The sequence below is a fragment of the Aricia agestis genome, chromosome 5, assembly GCF_905147365.1.
Source record: "Aricia agestis chromosome 5, ilAriAges1.1, whole genome shotgun sequence".
Lineage (NCBI taxonomy): Eukaryota > Metazoa > Arthropoda > Insecta > Lepidoptera > Lycaenidae > Aricia > Aricia agestis.
The window spans coordinates 13,651,989-13,674,759 of NC_056410.1; the positions used below are offsets into that span (position 1 = coordinate 13,651,989).

The window sequence follows — 22,771 nt, forward strand, 5'->3', positions numbered from 1 at the left end:
AACCGGCGTGAAACAGCGCTTGCGCTGTGTTTCGCCGAGTGAGTGAGTTTACCGGAGGCCCAATCCCCTACCCTCCCCTATTCCCTTCCTTTCCCTTCCCTACCCTCCCCTATTACCCTATTCTCTCTTAAAAGGCCGGCAACGCACCTGCAGCTCTTCTGATGCTGCGAGTGTCCATGGGCGACGGAAGTTGTTTTCCATCAGGTGATCCGTTTGCTCGTTTGCCCCCTTATTTTCATTTAAAAAAAACAGATCGAATCGAAGACGCCGTCGTCGTAGTAAAAGGAAATTGTGGATGAGGGAAATTCATAGAAATAGAAAAAAACTTAATGATTTTCTCGTTACTCCACTCAGTTGGCGGCGGTGTTGTAGGCGGTGACATTTTTGTGGATTTTGTCGCACGTGCTTTTCGTTCAAAACGCTGGCGGCAAGTGAGCGAGAGAGCTGAATGTAAACTCTCACTCGCGCTCGCGCTGCCCGTCCTTTGACTTCCGCCCTTCGATCACTAATTTACAAGATACACAGTCCCATACAAAACCTCTCGAAAATCTGTCGCTGAGTAAAAGTGTTTAAAAAAGTATACATTTTTTAAAAATCAACCTTAATAATAGTTATTAAAGATCTTTTTATAAAACAATGTACAATGTGTGTTTACAAAGCAATACATTTTTTCGAACGACGCACGCTTCAAACTAAATTCAACCATCGTCCATATGTCTTAAAGTTTAAATTATTACAATTCCAAAAAGCACTTCAATAATTTTTCGGCCGCACGCTGGAACAGGGTTCACCCTGTTCCATACTTCACTTCAGTGAAGTATAAGTGGAGTCGAACTGTTCAACATTTTTTGTTGATTGTAATAATTTTAATAGTCCATTTTTTAATTTTTCCAAAGTTTAATGTATAAAGTGTGGAGTAATTATTTTTACTTGTAATATTATGTTATTCTAATATGTTTAATTTTATAGTTAACTATAAAATTAAACATATTAGATATACGTGTATACATTGAATATAAATGCTTAGAACATACAACGCTCGCTAAAGTCGGCTTGAAAAATTGTTCGCATCTTTGCCGTGCTATAACTGATATCCAATCTCCACATCTAACTGGATCTCGAGGAAACCTAAAAAAAATATATTCCTCAATAAAATAAATAATAATTAATAGCGACTCCACCAAATGGAACAGAAACACAGTGTATAACCCGAATATTTCAAGTGGGCATGATAAACTACGACTTTTACAATAATTGTTGAACGAGCACTGGGACATGTTTCCCAGCGGAGCGTTCGAGCACTACTAAATCGAAAGTCCACCAGAATGTTGCGTTTGGTGCTCTTTTAGTGAGGTCGTTTTTTGCCGCGGACTGTGTATCTTGTATATTAGTGATCGAAGCTTCCGCCCGAAAAACCGACACTCGAGGGAGCGCCGGGCAATGGCAGCGGCATGAGTAGTGGCAGCGCGAGTCACCTATTTACATATTCACGCTGCCCACTTCCCTCCCCACTTCCCTGTCCAACAGGGCTGAGTGTAAATGTCGTATAAGGGAGGAAGTTGCGAAAATTTTAAAATGATTTTTTGGAAGAACTTCTACTAAAACTTCTTTTTTTGGAAAATTGGGGCTTTGAATACCAGGACGGGGGCGTAACGACACTCTCCTCGAAACTCTTCATGCTGACGCTGGTGTGCGAGCGCTGCGACCCCGTGCGGCCCGCCACGTGCTCCGACACGGTCCGCACGGGCGCCGCGCTGTACGCCGCGCCCGGGTTCTGATATGGAATGTCTTTCATTTCGATCACTTCGACGTCAGTCTCACTCAAGTCTCTGCTCGGTCGGCGAATTTTGTTTGATTCCGTGTAACCTATGGTGCGAACCGTGCCGCCCATTCGTCGGGACTTGTCCTTAAACAGCAGCTTCTGCAGCTCCTTCCGAAACTTGGGGTGTGTTATGATGTAGATGAAGGGGTTGATGCACGCGGCCGTCTTGCAGAACAGTGCCGGGATCATCGAAGTGGTGGGAGTTATGAGATGTTTCTGGCCGAAGATGCCTAGCAGCGCGACGACGGCGTACGGAGTCCACGAAACGAAGAACAGGGCTATGACGACGATCACGAGGACGGCCAGCTTCACTTCGGCCTTGCGTTTCGTCTGCTCCTTCACGTGTCTCGAGGACATGCGCTGCTCCTGGTTCTTATTAGACATGTTCCTCTGGCCGACGACGATCCGCAGGATGACGCTGTAGCAGTACGATATGATGCAGAGCGGGGCGAGCCAGCCAGCGCAGAAGAAGACGAAGATGAAGTAGCGCGGCTTGAGCTCGTCGGTGAGGTAGTCAAAGCTGCAGCTGGTGAGGAAGCCCTCGGGGACGTAGCGGCCGTAGCCGACGTCGAGGGCGGGGATGGTGGCGAAGACGGCGGCGTACAGCCAGGAGCCGAGCGCGAGCAGGCGGGCGCGGATGGCGGTGAGCGCGCGCAGCGGCTGCAGCGGGTACACCACGGCCCAGTAGCGGTCAAGCGCGATCGCCGTCAGCGTCGCGATCGACGTCGTGCCGCTCAGCCCCCCCACGAACCCGTAGATCACGCATCCTGAAACATAGCGTTTATGAAGAAAGACATCCAAATTCTTAAGGAAAACAACGGGACGGGATTTGTCTGGATTATGTAGCGGGTAGTAGGTCGAGAAACAAACATTCCTACGCAATGTAAACTTATGCCTAGGTGTATTTGCTTCTCTTTTGTGTTTTGAACGAAGTGTTTTATTTACAAAACTTATATTTTTAGGTACAAGTGTACAAAAAATTGATAGTTTTGTTAATATAGCAAAGGTAATGTATTGTCGACGGAATTTCGATAAATAGAGCGATTTCATACTAGGTAAGTACCTATAATATTATGTGTTCGTGAGACATGCGACATACTTTATCAAATTATCACATAAGTACTTCATTCCCAACACGTCGTTAATCATTCTTAATGTAAGTACGTAATTATTATAATATCAAAATTATTCGACGCTTTCGTGCGGTCATTTATTATTATTAATGCCGTGAAAAGTTTATTATTTGTAGAACGTAGGCAGCGGTTACCTTCATGGATTTTATCGCGCTCTATTTAACGTATTCAAATACCCGGCGTTTCGGTTAGTTTAAGATATTTTACAGCATCCGTACTCCGTAGTCAGCTCATGTTCTTCTAACACGAGATCAATATTATGAGAACCTACTAAGGGGTGTCCACAAATTACGTAAGACAATCTGGAGAGTATAGGTATCTTAAGGCAAATTTCACATCAATTTATCTTACTTAGCCAAAATTGACACATATTTTGGTCAATTTTTTAAAATATAAAAGTATCGGACCGTGCGAAGTGGGTGGAGGGGGTAAAGAAAGCGATCGCCGCGCTTGTCGTGGCAAAAATATGCAACAAAAGGGGATCAGTTAGTAGTCAAACAAACTTGCCAATCTTGTTTTGAATTTTTTAGAAATTGGTCTTAATTGTTTTTGTATCGTAGACTGCAAAAAAAACAGCAGCAGCAGTTGGCAGCAGCAGCAGCCAACTATAGACCAATATCCATATTGCCGACTTTAAGTAAAATCTTTGAAAAAATAATTTTAAATCCATTTTAACTCAAATAATTTATTACATAATAATCAATTTAGTTTTACTAAAAGTCGGTCTACAACAGATGCAGGCATTAGTCTTCTGTGTAGTATTTTTGAAGATTGGGAGAGGTCGCAGGATGCACTTGGTATTTTCTGCGATCTCTCTAAAGCATTTGACTGTGTGGAGTATGATACTCTAATAAGAAAACTACACAATTATGGTGTAAGGGGCACGGAACTTAAATTTCTAAAACCTTACCTTACAAATAGAACCCAGAGGGTGGAAGTTAACTCCATAAGGTCTAATGAAACCAAAATAAAACTAGGTGTGCCACAGGGGTCCATTTTAGGCCCTTTTCTTTTTCTCATTTTTATAAATGATTTACCTTATCTTGTTAAAGATAAGCATGAGATAGTACTTTTTGCTGATGACACTTCACTAATTTTTAATGTGAAGAGGCGACAATTTAATTATGACGAGGTAAATAGTTCTCTCTCAAAAATAGTACATTGGTTTAATGCTAATAATTTACTTTTGAACTCTAATAAAACAAAATGTTTAAAATTTATCTTGCCAAATGTTAGGCAAGTACAAACCAATGTACTATTAAATGATGAGAAAATGAATTTAGTAGACACCACCGTATTCCTAGGCATAACGCTGGATTGTAAGTTACAATGGGGTCCACATATTGCAAAACTGGCAGATAAGCTTAGTTCCGCAGCATATGCTGTTAAAAAAATTCGTGAAATCACTGATGTAGAGACCGTGCGATTAGTTTAATTTAGCTACTTTCATAGCATAATGTCTTACGGCATCCTCTTGTGGGGAAACGCGGCAGACATTAATACAATATTTGTGCTGCAGAAGCGAGCTATTCGTTCTATTTATAAGATGTCGTCTTTGGAATCTCTAAGAGAAAAATTTAAAGAAATAAGAATTCTGACCGTCACATCTCAATACATTTTGGAAAATCTGTTATATGTTAGAAAGAACATAAATATTTTCAAAAAGAAAAGTGATAATCTTAATGTAAATAATAGAAATAAGAACAAGTTAGCAATACCAATGTTCAGACTAGCCAAAGTATACGCCTTTACAATAAAATCCCAGAAAATGTTCAAAATCTACCTTTAAACAAATTTAAAAAAGAAGTTAAAGAACGTTTGTGTGCTAAAGCGTATTATAAAGTCAATGATTTCTTCGAGGACAGCACACCTTGGGAATAGGGTGGCTCCATGCAGGTTACTTTTATTTTATTTTTGTTACATAGATGTAAGTAAGCCATAACATTGTAATTTTTCATTTTTTTTAGTAAAAGATGGCCCCGTGCGAGTTTCTTACGCCGGTTCTTCTCGGCGGGGTAGTTCCCGAACCGGTGGTAGGCAACGTAGTTTCTTCGTTCCACTTTCAAAAAGTGTATCATGAATTCATGATACGTGCATGATACCCATTTTGAATAAAAAGATATTTTATTTTTTATTTTTAATATGTTCTGCTAACACCAATTTATTTCATTTCAGCATAGTTTGGGGCTGGAAACTTGTTTAGTATTTCACAATCCATCTAAAAAGACCATTTATTGTCTTTCGAAACATATTTTATTTACTTTATTATACGAAATAAACAAGCTCTTGTTGTTTACTTTTTGACATACGCCCCTAAAACTGCGTTTGTAATATGGCGCTACTGTCGTGCACGCTCTCAGAGTGGAACATAATATTTAAAATTTTTTTTTTTTTTTTCGAAAGGGTCTAAGCTACTGGTCTGGTTAAGACCATGGTAGTTTAATCGTGGCTATAACTAGTCTGTTGCTAGTTGGTTTGGAAATAAACAATGAGGGGGGGCTGGCCCCATCCCCTAAAGTCACACGTGTGACATTCTAGACGGGCAATATTGGGGAGAGCTACGAAAATAAGCTATTTTTATCTGACGTGGGGACACGGGTCCCCCCTGCTCTTAAGGGGTCCGACCCCTTACTCACTCTCAGACGAGTGAGGCTGCTCGCGCGCGGTAGCACAAACTAGCTGCGTACGAGTTATCGCGGTAGATGAGCTCAAGTTATTAATGTTATTGCTTAAAAGAGGGCCGTCCCTCTCCCCTTCCGAGTCCGGTTGGGGTGACATACGCGTGTATGTTCTAATGTCAAAGTAATTGGTAGAGCTCTCTACGACAATGTCGCGGTCGCGGTCATGATTTAGGTGTGTTCCTATGCTATCCGCATGCGAACTCGAACCCGGGATCGAGTTCGGCACCGGATTTCGGTCGGTCTGTCTGTTTGTCGTTCGGGTCGTGTTAAGTCCTCGGGGAAGGCGCCGGCGTCGTCCCCGGTGCAGTACTAACCACGCGGGTGAGTGTGATTTGTGTTTACGTAACTGTACACAGTACGTTACGTATTCTGTGATGGGGTCAACAGGGTCGGCTAAGATATGCTTAGGCCGTCTGAAGGGGTATCGGAATGATGCGTCATGTTCGTAGTCCACAGCCTTACGAATGAGCGGATTGGGATGTACTTTGCCTTTCTCAAAGAATCTCTCTGAGAGTTCTTTGATATAGGCTTTGATAGTGATAAGCTCGCAGTCTCTATGCAAGTCGATGTTTCGCATGTAACGGGGGGCACCTGTTGCCATGCGCAAAAAACGGTTTTGTACTCGTTGCAATTGGTTCATCTGATTGTCACTTATGTGTGCGAAAGAGACGCACGCATAAGTGAGTATCGTTCTTATACATGTTTTGTATAATGTGAGCTTATGTCTTAAGGACATTTTGCTACTTGCGTTGAGTAAAGGATATAATTTGTATAATACAAATTTCGCTTTACGTACGGTATTCGATATATGGTTCGTGAATGACATCGACTTGTTTAGTACTACTCCTAAGTATTTGACAGCCGTGACTTCGGGAATTAATTTTCCGTGCAGACTAATAGGTTGCATTTTCTTACGTTTTAGTCCGTTAAATAATATAGCGTGACTTTTGTCGGGGTTTAGTTCAATTCTCCATTTAGCGAACCATTTACCGAGTTCGGTAACTGCTTCTTGGAGTTTTTTGGACGCGAAAGCTATTTGGCGATGAGCAAAGAAAAGGGTCGTGTCGTCCGCGAATAGCGCTTTTTGTACTCGAGGGTGGGTGGGCAAATCGGACGTGTAGAGATTGTAGAGGGTCGGGGAGAGAACCGAGCCCTGCGGTACTCCAGCCTCTAGATCTCTAAGTGAAGACAGAATGCCTTCGACTCTAAATCGAAATTTACGGTTTTTGAGGTAGTTACTTATTATTATAACAAGACTATCGGGAATGCCGAGTTTAAAAAGTTTATAGATTAGCCCATTGTGCCAAATTTTGTCGAATGCTCTTGCGACATCAAAGAAAACAGCGCAAGTCGGTTTCCTATTGTTCTTTTGTTCTAATATGTACTCCGTTAGGCGGTGTACCTGAGCGGGACAGCTGTGGAATTCGCGGAATGCGAATTGTTCATCAGGTAAGAGTTTTTTATCAACTATGACGTCTTTTAGGCGTCGTAGTATAACTCTTTCGTAAATTTTACCGAGGCAACTAATTAAACTAATTGGTCTGTAACTACTTGGTTCCGTCCGGAGTTTACCCGGTTTGTGGATACCTATTATTATAGCTACTTTCCAAATATCTGGGAATGAACATCCTAGTAAAAGGGCGTTAAAGATGCTCACGAGTAATTCAATTATAGTGGAAGGTAGTAATTTAAGGGTTTTATTTGAGATACCGTCCAGGCCTGGGGCCTTTCTGGAATTCAAATCTTTAATAATATCTTTGATTTCCTCCGCATCCACCGGCCTGAGCCATGAGTTGGCCATGAGTCGGCTTTCTACCTCGGTATTGACTAGATTAACATGATCGGGGTCAGTTGGGAGAGTACTAGGTCGGCACTGATTTTCTATGGTGTCGGCCAAGCATTCGGCTTTGTCAATATCCTCCAGTGCAGGAGGACGATTTGATCTGTTTAATGGAGGCATATCGCTCTCAGTATCTTTTTTGAGGGACTTCGCGAGCGGCCAGTAGGCCGTGTGAGATTTAAAATTTCGGCATTTAAGCGCCATACGTTATCTGTCAAACTCTTCATTAAATTAAAGATTAATCATAATTAAATGTCTCTGAGTGCAGCAGTAAAAATATCCCAAAAATGTCTCACGTATCTCACGTAAATTATGGACGCTCTTTTACCTAAAAATGAGCATTATTTGTGTTTAAACTTTGCCTCACCTGTCCTACCCAGTACAGGGCCGAGGTGGAAGGAGTTGACTATGAATATGGGGGTTTTGGCGAGCATCAGGAAGTCGCTGAGAGCCAGATTTGCGACGAGAATATTGCCGGGCGTCCGGAGCGATCGGCACCTGGAACGATTAAAACAATAATATTTAATTACATAGAAATTCTGCCAATGGCTATTACTCGTATAAACATAGTTCTACTGTAATTTGTACCGTAGTAATATTTTGTCTACGTCAATGTTGAAGACGTCTCTACGTTTTTGTGGCATATTTTCTTTGGCAGGGTTTCTCGGCTATGTGATATGTCTAAATACCAGTTACTAGATCATAATATTAAGGGGGCGACTAACCCTAAAGTGCCGATTTTATAATTCATTTTTATACTTGAAAATAAGCCCCGAATTGTTTCATTCTCTAAAATTAGATCACTACATTATATTTCCGAGAATTCGATCTGAGCAAAACCACGATATCTTAAAATTTTCTCGATAGAAAAAAATCACAAAGATGCATCTAATTTTCACGAATTTTTCATTTATTGCCATAACCGTGCATTGAACTAAGTTAATATTTTAACACATTGTATAAAATTCTATCATTGAGAGATCGACCTAGCAGATTTTTAAAATGTTATATATTTATCGAGTTATTGAGAAAAAACTAATTTGGCGATGAACCCGCGTCGTCCTTTTTCACCTGGCATATTATGAAAGACGGGCGTGAGTGTGAAGAGAGAAGGACGATGTTTGATTTTTGGCATAGAAATGGATCTAGTCTATATGTTATAGGCAAACTCCGAAGCTCCGGCGCTCCTAGGTTGGACTGGTCAATCCTCAGGTCAGACTGAATGACTTAGTCAAAGCCCAAACAAATGTAAATTTTCGGCCTTTGACTAAACAATTTTCGTCAAACCTGGGAGGGACTAATTTGGTCAGGCAAACGTCAAAACACAATTTTATTAAATCGGGGTTTGACGAGTCAAACTCCGATATAGGTATGAAGTGTCTTATCTTTGTATATTTGGAAGCATTTTATCATTTAAGCAGCTTTCAAGTCTTAACCGCTTAACTCTGCCAGTTCTGATACCTGATTGGTCAGCTTACGTGATTTTCACTTTTATATTTGAGATGCTTTGAGAGAATGCCGTGGCCCGTGTGGCATTAGGCCCGCCTTTTGTACGATGTGCAATAAAGTATAAAATAAATAAATAAATGCTTTGGAATATACGGAGGTTAGTTTGTAAGATTAGGTAAGTATAAAAAAATAACATTTTTAAAATTTTGATGTTTATTGTTTTAATAATATCTTAAGTAATTAAAATGGAAAATTAATCATTTTTCTGGCATGGTGAGGCATTAACTTTAATGTTAATTGTTTTAATAATTTCTTAGGTAGTTAAAGTGGCAAATTAATCATTTTTCTGACATGGTGAGGCATTAATGTTAATGTTAATTGTTTTAATAAACTTCTTTATCCACGTTTTTAGTAACAACAACACCGTTTGATTCACTCATCTTCAATTTTACACAATTACACGCCCGTGTGCGTGCGTACACAATTGAGCGTGTGCTCAATGAACGAACATGAAATGACAAAACAATCGGTCCGAACACCGCGAGAGACATTATGAACCTTTAAACATGTTCAGATCAACGTTTGACCGAGTTTTGCAGTCGCTTCTAGGATTGACTAGGCCAAAACCGAAACAGAATAATTTACTTTCGACGTTTGACTGAAAAGTTAGGAGCTCCTGGGTTAGACTAAAAATACTTCAGGCAAAGGGCGAAATTGAAATGTATTTCGGGGATCGCCTAACGGCTTTGGCCAAACCTAGGATAAACCAGTCCTTCCGCGAAGAGACTGTGTATCGGACTTTGACTATAACATATATACTATACTATATCCATTTCTGTGATTTTTGGGGTTAGTTGCCCTCTTAAAACCATGTTATTGAATCTTAGAAAAGAACGACATGCCAAAACATACGAGATTACAAAACGTTAGGTATTTAATACCATTTTCTGTTAAACTTTTAACCGACATTCTTAAAAGTTTTCTTTAATCAGCGGTAAAACTGTGAACCAGTTTAATAAGTTTAAATAACTACTAATTTATATAAAGCTTATAAATTCTTGTAGCTTTTTTATGCGCTATTTTTTAAACAAGTTGTAACGTAAATTAAACAATAATCAAAATGTTTAAGATCACCAGTAATTCTGAAGATGTTTTAAACTTTATAAACGCGAGAAAGTTGAAAACTGGAGGACATTTCAAATTATTATTACTATCTAGTGGTAGGTAATCAAGAGCTATTGCAAAGGTTTATCTATCTGTAAAAGAATGGTTATAACTTATACCTACTAGCTAGACAAATCGACGTCTAAAACTATAGAGTCTAGAGTCTAGACTCTAGAGTTTCACGAGTACCGCAAGAAGACACCATTTTATGTTGTCATTAAGAACAGGAAGAACCAGGCGAAAGTACCTATATCACTGTAAGAATAACGATCACGATCAATATCTAGACAATAAACATAATATTGATTTAGTGTTAGCATCCAATCAAATTTACATAAAAAAATCTGTGTTAAAACTTAAATTATAATTTTTCTGATGCTTAATTTAACTAGACGGACTCAAGTTTCAACATAGCTTTACTACGGATAATGGCAACATTTTATATCATAATCGCTAAATAATAGTTAAAGCCCGTGTAATTAAAAGATCCACCCTCTGTGTTAACAACGTCTGTACGTTATCGTTAAAAAATTTATCCTTGTCTGTTAGGCCATTTTTTGTGAGTAGCTTCATTTTGATAAGACAAACAACATTTTATCTGCGAAAAATCTCGAAAGTGGTAGCTAACAGAGATAGAAAGGATTTCATACTTTGATTTGATGGTCCTAAAATATGGATTGTTCTACTTGTAGGACTATAGCTTGTTAGTAATCAAAACAAAATTTGTTCTAGGGCTCCCTGACTATTAGGTTATACCCGGCTCCAAAACCATCACGTTTCCGGGTCGTGCCGACCGTAACGGAAATCCGTTTTGCAATTTCCTAATTTGTGATGAAGTATATTGAGGTTCCTCAGTAGTCAGTCTCTCACACGTGTCGAATGATCAGGTAATTTATACTTTGCGATTTGCGGCCCACAGATACGGTACCTAATTATGTCAACCGTGTCCACTAATCCTGGTTAATTTCATTGCCAGAATCGAGCTATTTCTACACCGACGGATTCTGTTTAGTACTGCCAATAAACTCCACTTTATATTCACATTAATTGAAAGATAAAGGTCAAATGCACTTTGAATTCATGAATTCGAGCTATATCTTATTTTATTAGCGCAGCGTGCAAATATCCGTGACTAGGTTTTCTGCATGGAATAAAATATAAGTAATATTGTTAACATTATACTTACTCCCTTCTAATAAAAAGATTCATACTTTGTTATACAATTATAATTATGTAATTTTTTATAAATGAATAAATTATGTAATTTTTAGGGTTCCGTACCCAAAGGGTAAAAACGGGGCCCTTCACCCTATTACTGAGACTTCGATGTCTGTCCGTCTGTCTCCAGGCTGTAACTCAAGAACCGCTTTAGCTAGACTTCTGAAATTTTCACAGATTGTGTATATCTGTTGCCGCTATAACAACAAATACTAAAAACAAAATAAAATTAATATTTAAGGGGGGCTCCGATACAACAAACGTGATTTTTTGGCCTTTTTAGCTCTATATCAATAATGACAACAGGTAGGTACTTGAATTTTTGTCGAAGTTCTAAGTTATATGTGTTCTTTAATATTTAATAATAATATTAAAATAAAATAAAAAATTGAGGGGGCCCCCATACAAAAAACACAATGTTGGCCTAATTTTGCTCTATAATGGTACGGAACCCTTCGTGCGCGAGTCCGACTCGCACTTGGCTGATTATTTGTACTAGAAATAAACTAGTAGGTAATGAGCAGGTATGTTTGACATATGTATTTATAAAGAACTAGATAACGCCGACAACACCGTTGCGTTTTTTTATGGAGTTAAAATTCGTTTATGACGCGGAAAACGTACATTTTTCCAGGACAGCAAGTGTCTTTATTATATGTCTTTTTCCGGGGCTCAACATACCTAATTTTTGGGCGTGGAGAAATAACAGACAGACAGACTGAGAGACACAATTTTGCATTTATAATATTAGTTTGTTTTATGATTTTGTCCCTTTATTTATAAATTATAACATACCTAACGTAAGGTACATTAGCGACAGAATAAAGAGCTCTAATGGGACCTAATGGATTACCTGAGTACCATAAGGTACCATCAAAGGGTTTTTTTTATGAAACACCAGTCAATCGTCATTCATTACTGAGAAAAGTAATGAAATTTTCTTTAGGCCTTTTTAACCACCGCGGAAAACAAGGGTGTGTTGTGATTTACGAAATGAGTGTGTCAGTTCTTTCTTGGCATCGTAACCTCCTAACTGGCTAAGAACGCTTTATCTTCTGAGATCAATTTTGGTGTTAAACAATGAGTGGTTCGAAAGTTACGTCAGTCTGGATTGTACTTTGTAATCGCTTGTTAAGCCCGGCCGCACATTGTCCGAATTCTGATCAGAAACACTTGAATTTCGCCGGACCGCCACCCCGCACACTATCCGAAATATCCTTCCGGCGAGTTCGAGCTCACTCGGCTCAGTACAAAATGTAAGAGACAGCGCGGACGTTCAACTGTTTCTGATCAGAAATTTCGGACAATGTGCGGCCGGGCTAAGTCGTGCTTTTTTTATATAATACGAATAATGAAAGGAATATTAAATATATTTATTATTTAATCCTCTATTCACTTGCACTCAGACTGGCGCACTGAGCGCTACTGTCATGTTACAGTTCAAATGTAACATAACAGTACCTTGTCGATTGTTACTGGTTTTACTACGTTTTAACATAGATAAATATTTAATGATGTATTATAAACTTGTTATTGTTCTCTTATCGAGTTAAAGCCACAGTAAGTATACATAATATAAAGTAAACCATCTTCATACTTGACAACCCAAATTATTCGCACGCACACATAGCAGTGATTTCAAAATCTTTAGAGCGAAAAACAATGATGTATAATGTCACGCACGTGTTAAACTTATAATGATCTATTATTGCATGAAATTATTGATCGTAAAGGTGCTCCCTCACCGGGAGCATTCGCTTGTAATGTAACGTTACAGGGTCGAGCATTACATCAGTGAGGAAGGAGAACCGAGCATTACTTTTTTTTAAATATAAAATAAGGGGGCAAACGAGCAAACGGGTCACCTGATGGTAAGTAACTACCGTCGCCCATGGACACTCGCAACATCAGAAGAGCTGCAGGTGCGTTGCCGGCCTTTACTGCTGGGGACAGTTCGTTCCAGAGTTTTATAGTGCGCGGCAGAAAGTTACGCGAAAAACGCACGGTGGAAGACTGCCACTCATCAAGGTGATGAGGATGGTAATTGGTATGTTTTTCGCGTGGGACGATGGCGAAAAGTTGCAGGTGGTATGATTCCGAACAATTCCTCAGAGCACTTCCCGTGATACAACCGATAGAGGATGTAGAGTGAAGCTACATCTCGGCGTAATTCCAAGGGGTCCAAGCTGTTTGAAACACTATGGCAGTCAACAATTCGAGCAGCCCTTCGTTGGATACGATCCAGAGGGAGCAGTTGGTATTTTGGCGCCCCTGCCCAGAGATGAGAACAATATTAAATATGAGGCCTGCGCCTTATGGAGTTGTAGGCGTTGGACCGGACTGAAGTACTGTCACGCTCTGTTAAGAACACCAAGCTTCTCCGAGGCTAACTTGGCCTTACCCTCTAGATGATATTGGAACTGGACTTCGCTCGATATGTTAAGAGCCCATATGACCCTAACTTGACTACATACTTTTACCTAGATCTCAAAATCTGTAAGGTCTAGAAAACTGATTTTTTGACACAAGTAACTTCAGTTCATAAAGATTAAATGCTCAAGACGAAAACACGATTACTCAAAAAATGCTCGATAGTTTCTTTTTTACAAAAAACCTTGTTTTTTGCTTGGATCTTCGAAGTTTGCTGTCTTTTCTTTAATTTTTTTTAATATCTAAAAAGGTATTGATAAAACCTAAATTTGCTCAAAACACTTTTTTCATAATCATTATAGTTCGTCTTTTATTCAAGTTAAACTAACTCGGCGATGATTCCGCGCCGTCCTTTTTCACCTGGCATATGAAAGACGGGCGTGAGTGTGAAGAGAGAAGGACGATGTTTGATTTTTAGAGTCAGGTGAGCTCTTAACGCCAAGTATCTAATGCGCATCAATGCGCACCTTGTAATGATACAATGTGTAATATCTTGAAAGAAATTGTAACATCAATGCTACGTGACAACTGACAGTAAAGTCAGCTTGCTAAGGAATGCTCAAAGTCGAATCTATGATGATTGATGTTACATGATACGCGAATGCTTCCGGTAAGGGAGCACCTTAAGATCACGGCTGGGATAAGCTACTGTGTATTTAAATATATTTTGTATTGTGGTATTATTTTAAGAGATTGCAACTTGTTTCGTTTTTATAGTCTTGATGTATTAGAGGCTAAGTATATAATTTAGGGTTTTCTATTTAAGTACTTTAGAGGTAGAGGACCAAATATATAATCATGCATTACGTTAAAGTAATTCTTGTTGTTTTCTGTGTGTATTTCTTCGCGGGTTTCGTTAGATCAGATGACATTTACGATGTTTCTGAAACTTTAATATCTGGACAAGTGTCCAAAGGTAACAAAATACATTTAATAAAAATAAAAGCCATCCACCAGATAAAAAATCAACATTTAATTATTTCTTTACTTAAATTTAATTAAGAGTTACAGAAAATATATGGCGATGTACCTAAAATCTTCATTAAATTAAAGTAACTATTCGCTTTGAGTGCGACTCGGCCGTAATAGCACAATGTAATAGTTTCATATTATGTTTTGTAATGTCAAAATATGGTATACAGGGTGTAACAAAAATAAGTGATAATACTTTAGGGTGGGTACGTGTTCCTTGTAGAGAGCTCACTGTGAAAGTAGCAGCGCTGAAAAACCAAAATTTTTTTTCACTTTTGTATGGGGAAACTCGTGACGCTCGGGCCCTTGCCCATACAAAAGTGAAAAATATTTTTCGTCTTTCAGCGCTGCTACTTTCACAATGAACTCTCTACAAGGAACACGTACCCACCCTAAAGTATTATCACTTATTTTTGTTACACCCTGTATATGAGAGGTCTACCTGTGCAGGTATGTCTGCGCAGGTAGACCGGCATGTGTGTGGGAATAGACAATATGTGCAGTTTTTTAGGCCTGCGTAGGCGACCGGCGCTAAATCAGAAATCAATTATTTCGACTTTTGAGTGACACCTGCACAGGCATAACTGCACAGGTGGACCGTAGCGTGTTACATAAAATAAAATAGTTTATTAAGGCGAGGATAAACCCCAATTTGTTATTCCGCGACTTCCAGTTTACCTAGTTCCAATATAATAACGAAGTTTTAAAAAATATGAGGTATAAAGCACAATATTTAAAATACCTTAAACCATAAACATTTTAATAAAACTTAATACTTTGGCTGTAATTAATTTACAAACTCACCTCCGATAAAAATCTATTTCATCGAAATGTAAGTATTAACTAGGATAATTATACATTTTATTTGAATAAATTGTTAGTAAATGTATATTAAAAATTCTTTAACCGAACAATTTTGTTTCTTAATGTTTATTTCCAAAGATATTTAAAAAAAAACATGAAAAATAGAGAAGATCCGCTCGACTGACTACAGTTTTATGCTAAGCATAAATGAATCTTATTGCGATGCGTATACGCTTGGTCTTTGGTTGTGTGCAAAGTTATCGTTTTGGATTGAGATTAATCCCCGCCTTAAAGGTAAAAAAACACTGTACAAGTTTTTACATCATTTTAGACATGCAGATCTATTTTAGGAAAATTTTATATATCTATCGTTTTCTATGACACAGAGAAGAAAATCTCACATAATATACCTAAAGCATCTGGTTACTTTTCAGACAAGAAGCTGGTAAACTACTTACAGGACCTTCTAGACAAAATTAAAAATCCTGGCAGTCAGAAAACAAATTTTCGTGCCTTCAAAGGAACAAAAGGAAATATGCTCATTCCGGAAACAAATCCAATGTTCGCTGAAGATGGTTCATCTTACAATGAAATAAAAGAGGATTTGGAGACTTGGCTACAGAATACCAAGATATATTTCCCACAGTCACTTGACGATAATAACAAGGGTGAAGCTTGAAATTACCGATATTTACCAGAAAGTATATCTAATTATAGTATGTAATTCAATAATAATTTGAAAGTAAGTGTTTGTTTTAATTTGCTTACCACTAGACATTTTTCGTAATTTCGATCACGCAGACGGCAGGTACGTTTATTACGTGGAAACCGCGTAACGTATACTCACAGTATATGATATACTGTGAGTATCATACTCCATGTATACCGAATCATCAAGACTTAACTTGCGAATTTTTCTATTATTAAATAAACACTAGCAATAATTGTTGGCTCCGCTAAGGCACCTCTGCAATTTATCTACCTAGAAATGTAGTTATTCATATTCGTACAAATACAAATATTCCGAGAGACAGTGAAATAGGTTTGAGCATAGAGAAAAATAAACATATTATACTGGGTTTGACAAATTTCGCAATATTTTACAGAACAAAATAAACGTTTGGTATATATCACTGGAGTAATGTCCACTACGAGACCCTACGAGATCCTAGACAATTTAAAAGGTTACATATCTACTCAATTCAATGTAGGTACTTATACTGTTACATTTCAAAGGTGTTAAGTGGATGATATTGTTTGTTTTACAACGCCACAGATAATAATTCGCATATTTTTATATTATAATCGTTAAAATGCAGAATCGATAACGTGCACATTACCTAGGTAATCTGTAGATTCCCTGATACCATCCGTTAAAGTGTGAGATTTAGCCCCAATTTCACCAACGACTGTTAAAGTTAACGCCGGAATTAGTATCACGTTACCTCTTTCGATTTTCATATGAATGAAAGAGAAGACATTACATTTTAACAAGCTGTTAACACTAACAGACGTTGGTGAAATTGGGGCTAAAAATAAAGCTTAAAGCACCAAAAAGTTAATATATAGGTATATTAACTTTATGATTTGCACTTTACATTCCCTTCCTTCGTAAAAGGCCGTATACACGATCGGTTCCAACCACCAACAGAGGTCACCTTGGTAGGGTTGGAACAAAAATCAACCATGTAGACGCTTATTTTTGGTTGACCAACCAAATAACCTTCAATAACCTTGGTAGTGAGCGCATCTCTCACGACCAATGTCAAATAGAGAACATTGAGTTGAAACGCAACCGTGTAGACGCTTGTTGGCGTTCAGTCGCACATTGATCGTCGGATGCGTTGCATGTGGTGTGTAGCGCCAGTAGCCAAAAATCCTAACGTTGCTATTAAACGTTCTTGCACAGACACAGCTTTTTGCATCAACAGTGATTAATGAACCCTTAATTACAAAACAAGACACAGGTCTTGTAACTTTTTTTGTAATTAAGGGTCGCATCATTTCTAATAATTCGTTGAAAGAATTTTCGTCCATTCTAAAATTCCCCATATTTTTAAAATGATTAAGTGGCTCGAAGTTTTTCTTTCTTTTAACCACAGTTTCATCTACAACCGTCTTTTTTACGTTTTTTTTCATCACATATACAAGCCAGCGCTATTGCGGTCTTTTGAGGTTTAGATAGTGATCCCATTGTTCACTTTTCCACAGCCTAGCCAAGGCCTAAGACAGACGAGTTGATTTACGTGTAGATAGAGATTCAACTTTGTTGACCCAACCAAGGTGACCTCTGTTGGTGGTTGGAACCGATCGTGTATACGGCCTTTAAAAGTCCTAAAAACTTTGACTTAAGCTTGTCAAATGCCAATCTGCTAAGACTGTTGTTGTTTTAAGTAATTGGTTTTCTTCTAGTTAATACGATCTGTTTACTGTTATGTAGGTTATTATAATATATTTTATTAAAGTAACATTTTATATAAAGATCAAGGGGTATTTTTGTATGGAGCCCGTACTCAAGCTGTAGCACTTCTACATACTTCAAATGGAAGGGCTTGAAAAGCAGTACATTTTATTGTATGACGTAAAATCTCTAAACCATGGGAGAAGAAAATCGGCCAAGTGCGAGTCGGACTCGCGCACGAAGGGTTCCGTACCGTTATGGAGCGAAAGTGTTGTTTTTTACAGATATCGAAGTCTTAGTAATAGAGTCCCGTTTTTACCCTTTGGGTACGGAACCCTAAAAAGTTAACGAGGGTAGAAGGTAAGAAAAATCACAAAAAAACAGCCTGTATTATTGAATCAATTTATAGTGTCGCTGGTAAGGAATCATTTCTGGAATGTAATCGTTTATGGAAAACTTGAGCAAAGTATTGTATTTTAGTATAATATTATTGTTTCATATTTTAAAGAAATGTATGAGAAAACAATAAAACCTTCTAAATCTAACCTTTTCCGCATTTTACCGTAAATGTATAATCACTTTGGAGAATTAATATTTTATAGTATAATTTGATATAATATTATGTCTCAAAGTGATACATTAGTGGGTACGAATGCCCCTCCTTTAATATTTAGTGAAGAGGGAACAGACAGACATACTGTCTGTCTATGTGTGTCTATCTATCTGTCACAGACAGATAGATAGACATTCGCATTTATAATTTTAGTATGGAGATTATCGTACATAAAAGATATTATCGAGATTTGAGACTCGTAGTTAAGAATTCCATAAGTGAATGTAACAAAAAGTCTTATGTTGTGAAACAGTAATTTCCTAACGTGATTAGAATCCGGAATTGTTGAACATCAAATGGTTTTCTCCAAGTTTTTTTTCTTTGTAAATACTAGAAAATATCTGGCTTATGAGTTATGAAGCTGGAATGATAATCGAATGGTTCCCTAATGATAACATTATGTCATTGCAATGGCTTCGTAATTTATCTGCAATGCATGTGCATCCACATGTGCGCGGACGTTGGTGATCTTAAAAAGTCTTTAGTCTTTACATACTCGTGTTCACTTGTAGCTAATACTAAAATGAAATGTTACAATTAAATAATTTTATTACACAGTACTATTATTACTAAGATACTACATTGTGTACGAAACTTGCCCTTTTCTTTGTAATTTTTTCGGGGTAAAAAATCCTTTCTTCTTAAGAAAGGTCGCTTGGTACTTGGTAAATACATGATAACCCATAAAACATTTTACTATTTGTGTTATTAATTCCGCGGAGTGAAATAGCAATTTTTAATCAATTAACTTGGAAATATGCATGTTCCAGTTATGCCAAGGTAGGAATGCAACAAATAACCACACTCTGCAATATTGTTGTGGGTGAAAAACACATTTAATAGCGTTTTCAGGATGTCTATGATACATTTTATTGTATTGTTACATAACTTGTTTATGGAAACCATAAATATAAAACCATAAATATAAATATAAATAAATATGTTGTGTCGAAAACCGACGGAACTCTTTACCAGGTTGCTTCTGTTAATCAGTGTCGAAACTATAAATAAAACAAAGACTTCTATACAATTCTTTGAAATAATTTAAATGTATGTACGTCCTTACTCCTTAGTCGTGCCTTATATGAATTTAATTTTGATTGTGAAACTACGACGGCACTTTGGCTAATAAGGGCCCAAGATATAACAAAAGAGCTGAAGATAGAGTTTCCGCCCTGGAGCAGCATCATAGAGTAGTATGATAAAAGTAAGTATAGGTACTGTAAGATCAAACGCACGCTTGATCACAGCTAAAAGATGATACAGTGAAAAATCGTATATAAACGAATTGAGATTGAAGCTCAAAAGACAAAGGGCACATTATGTAATATGTTACTCGTACTACTTCAAGTAAAATTGGAAATCAAAAAGCTTTAGAAAATTTGTACTGTTACATAACTCAACTTACATAAGTAGAGTTAGGTAACAATATAAGTTTTAAACATAGAGCATTACCCCCCAAAGTATGCAGCAAAGTGGAATAAGGCTCAAATCGCACCGAAATGGTAGCGCAGCGGCCGCGAGATTTTCCAAGTTTCTCAAGCGATAGGTACCTACTAAGTACTATGTATAACAATAATTAAGATAAAGCTTAAAATCATATTCTGACACTGAAAATGCTCGACGCTGCGCTGCCATTTCGGTGTGATCTGAGCCTAATGCAAGAAAAGTGTATAATTATTGGTGTGAAACATGAATTTCCACCAAGAAGTACATTCAATATCATTTTAAAAATGGTGTGTGTAAATTAGTAATTAAAATCAGTTGGTTTGAATCCTGCAGCTGTAGGCAAATTGATAAAAAAAATGATGCAGATTTGTCAAAACCCAGCTCGCGACTCTTTCCAACATTTTTCGCTATCTCAAGTACTTTCAAATATTGCATACCCTTGTCCTTTTTAGGGTTCCGTACCCAAAGGGAAAAACGGACCCTATAACTGAGACTTCGATATCTGTCCGTCTGTCTGTCTGACTGTCTGCCTCCAGGCTGTATCTCAAGAACCGCTATAGCTAGACTTGTGAAATTTTCACACACTGTATATTTCTGTTGCCGCTACAACAACAAATACTAAAAATAAAATAAAATTAAGATTTAAGGGGACTTTGGGGGAAATGTAATGGGGGCCTTACTATAAACGTGATTTTGGCAACAGGTAGGGGCTTAAAATTTTCACAAAGTCCTTATATAATTATATGTCTATATTTAGTAAAAATATTAAAATAAAATAAAAATTTAAGGAGGGCTCCCATGCAAAAAACATAATTTTTGGCCTATTTTTGCCATATACCGGTACGGAACCCTTCGTGCGCAAGTCCGACTCGCACTTTTTTAATAATTCACTTTATTACGTAGATGCTGCTTGAATCTTAGTGATTAAACTAGGGTTGCTTATATTAATATTATTATATTATAGTGCACATGAATATCTAGAGAAGATTTTCGATAAAATGTTATATAAAAAACTCAATTTAACTTACTCGTAATGTTAGCAAGGAGAAAGCTTGTAAGTTGTAACTCGAATGGAAACGTACCGTAGTCGTATGTCTGGAATATCGATGGGATATGTTTTGCAAAGTTTACAATTAGATAGAGCTTAGTTAGGGAGTTCTTGAGTAATACGTATTAATATCACAAAGGATTAAACAATAGTACGAAATATATTATAGTAATTTTGTCCTAAAAGCTTGTGGCGTATGCGTGGTGACTGGTGGCCGCAAAAGTACATTGTGAGTTGTGACGGACGACGAGCGTGACCGAAGCCCACTGACGTCATTTCAGACGTTGTTTAATAAGTATTGTCTTGCCCTTCTCAGAAACTCTGATAGCGCGATGCAGGATTGTTGCGCTAGTTGTGACTTGTGGCCTTGTGGGTACCGCCACAAGCTCTTTTATACATTATTGTCGAAATAATGTTATGTGAATCAAGTGTACTATTTTTGAGAGAGCACTATTTACCTCGTCGTAATTTGACTGTTGTCGCTTCACTTTAAAAATAAGTGAAGTGTCATCAGCAAAAAGTACTATCTCATTATCCGGCTTTTTTGCAACCGACCGGTTCACGTCATGAATTCATGATACAGTTGTACAGTTTTCAGGATAAGTATATTTTTACTGTTTATCATGATTCATGTATAACAACATAACAAGCAAACTTGCTTTAATAATAACCTAATTTGTTTATACAAAATCCGAGTCTTTTATAAAAAAAAAAAAAAACATTTCAAATATTTTTTTTAAATGTTTATTGAAGAAGATGTACTATGTTGCTCTGTTTGGTATTTAAATAAGATACAATATTCAATTAATGTCATAAATAGATATTTATTTACCAGGAAGTAATTTTAGAAACTAATCATTTAATATCAACATAATCAAGATTTTTTTAATATAATTTCAATAATAGTAAAATAAAAATAAAGCCGGATAGTCGGCGCTTCTTGCCGACTATTCGCCGACTACAAAAGCGGCCGGATAGTCAGCTTTACCGACTAGTAGGCGACAAGTCGGCACATCTCTCATAAAAAGTCACAAAAACGAGCTCCAAGGGTAGTCTTCTCTACCTATATTCATAGTGCTGCGTCGCACTTTCTACGTAAACAATTTTACGTTGGCCGCCATAACTCTTCAGAAAGTCTTAAATTTACTGTGATTTTACGTAGCAGTTTATGCAAAAAAGCGCACATGCGTGTAAACGCCATAACAGTTTCTATAATATAAAAGCAAAGGTCATAAAGGTTCGCGCGAATTGTGCCGGAGCGCAGTAGGGCGGGCCGCATTTTTTTAACAAGTTTAATGAATTATGATTTATGACCAAGTGCGCAGTCATAAAACTTGGAATAATACTAGGAGTAGGTAGGGCTGGTTTCGGTGACGGTGGCATGGTTTCATTGAAACTAGGCTTGTTACGCTGGAGTAATTTTATGGTGCGTTTCCAACGCGGGAATCGAATCAATGACCTCCGAGTCAAGAGCTACGCTCTGGACCACGGAGGCGGTAAAAATTGTAAAAAAAATGCGGCCCGTCCCGCTGCGCTCCTGTCACAATGCGAACCATAAAGGTCAGTTAATCATGAAAAGTACCTAAGTTTGCGCGAATACCGTAGAGACCTTAGGAGTATCATGTCTCAACCCCAAAAACTTTGGATATTACTGATTAGGCTCCGTAGATTGAGGAGGATGAAGGTTGGAGCGCCACAGTTATGAGAAACTTGAAATTAAATCGGAATATTTTACTAAGTATTCAAT

The 22,771-nt window shown here is 37.7% G+C and overlaps 1 protein-coding gene and 1 long non-coding RNA gene across 3 annotated transcripts in view; one reads left to right on the forward strand and one right to left on the reverse strand.

Moving 5' to 3' along the window:
- Positions 1–1,466: 1,466 nt before the first annotated feature.
- Positions 1,467–22,771, reverse strand: part of LOC121727497 (opsin, ultraviolet-sensitive-like) — a 38,540-nt gene continuing 17,235 nt past the window's right edge. For both annotated transcript variants that reach the window (XM_042115385.1, XM_042115384.1), the window contains exons 2-3: positions 7,844–7,974; positions 1,467–2,589 (exon numbers count right to left, since the gene is read on the reverse strand). In XM_042115385.1, coding sequence (XP_041971319.1) covers positions 1,571–2,589; positions 7,844–7,974 — 1,150 coding nt within the window. In that variant the 3' untranslated portion in view covers positions 1,467–1,570. The remainder of the gene's footprint in view (positions 2,590–7,843; positions 7,975–22,771) is intronic.
- On the forward strand, positions 14,385–15,984 carry LOC121727522. The gene is made up of 2 exons (XR_006035688.1): positions 14,385–14,461; positions 15,948–15,984. It is a non-coding gene; the product is annotated as an uncharacterized LOC121727522 (long non-coding RNA).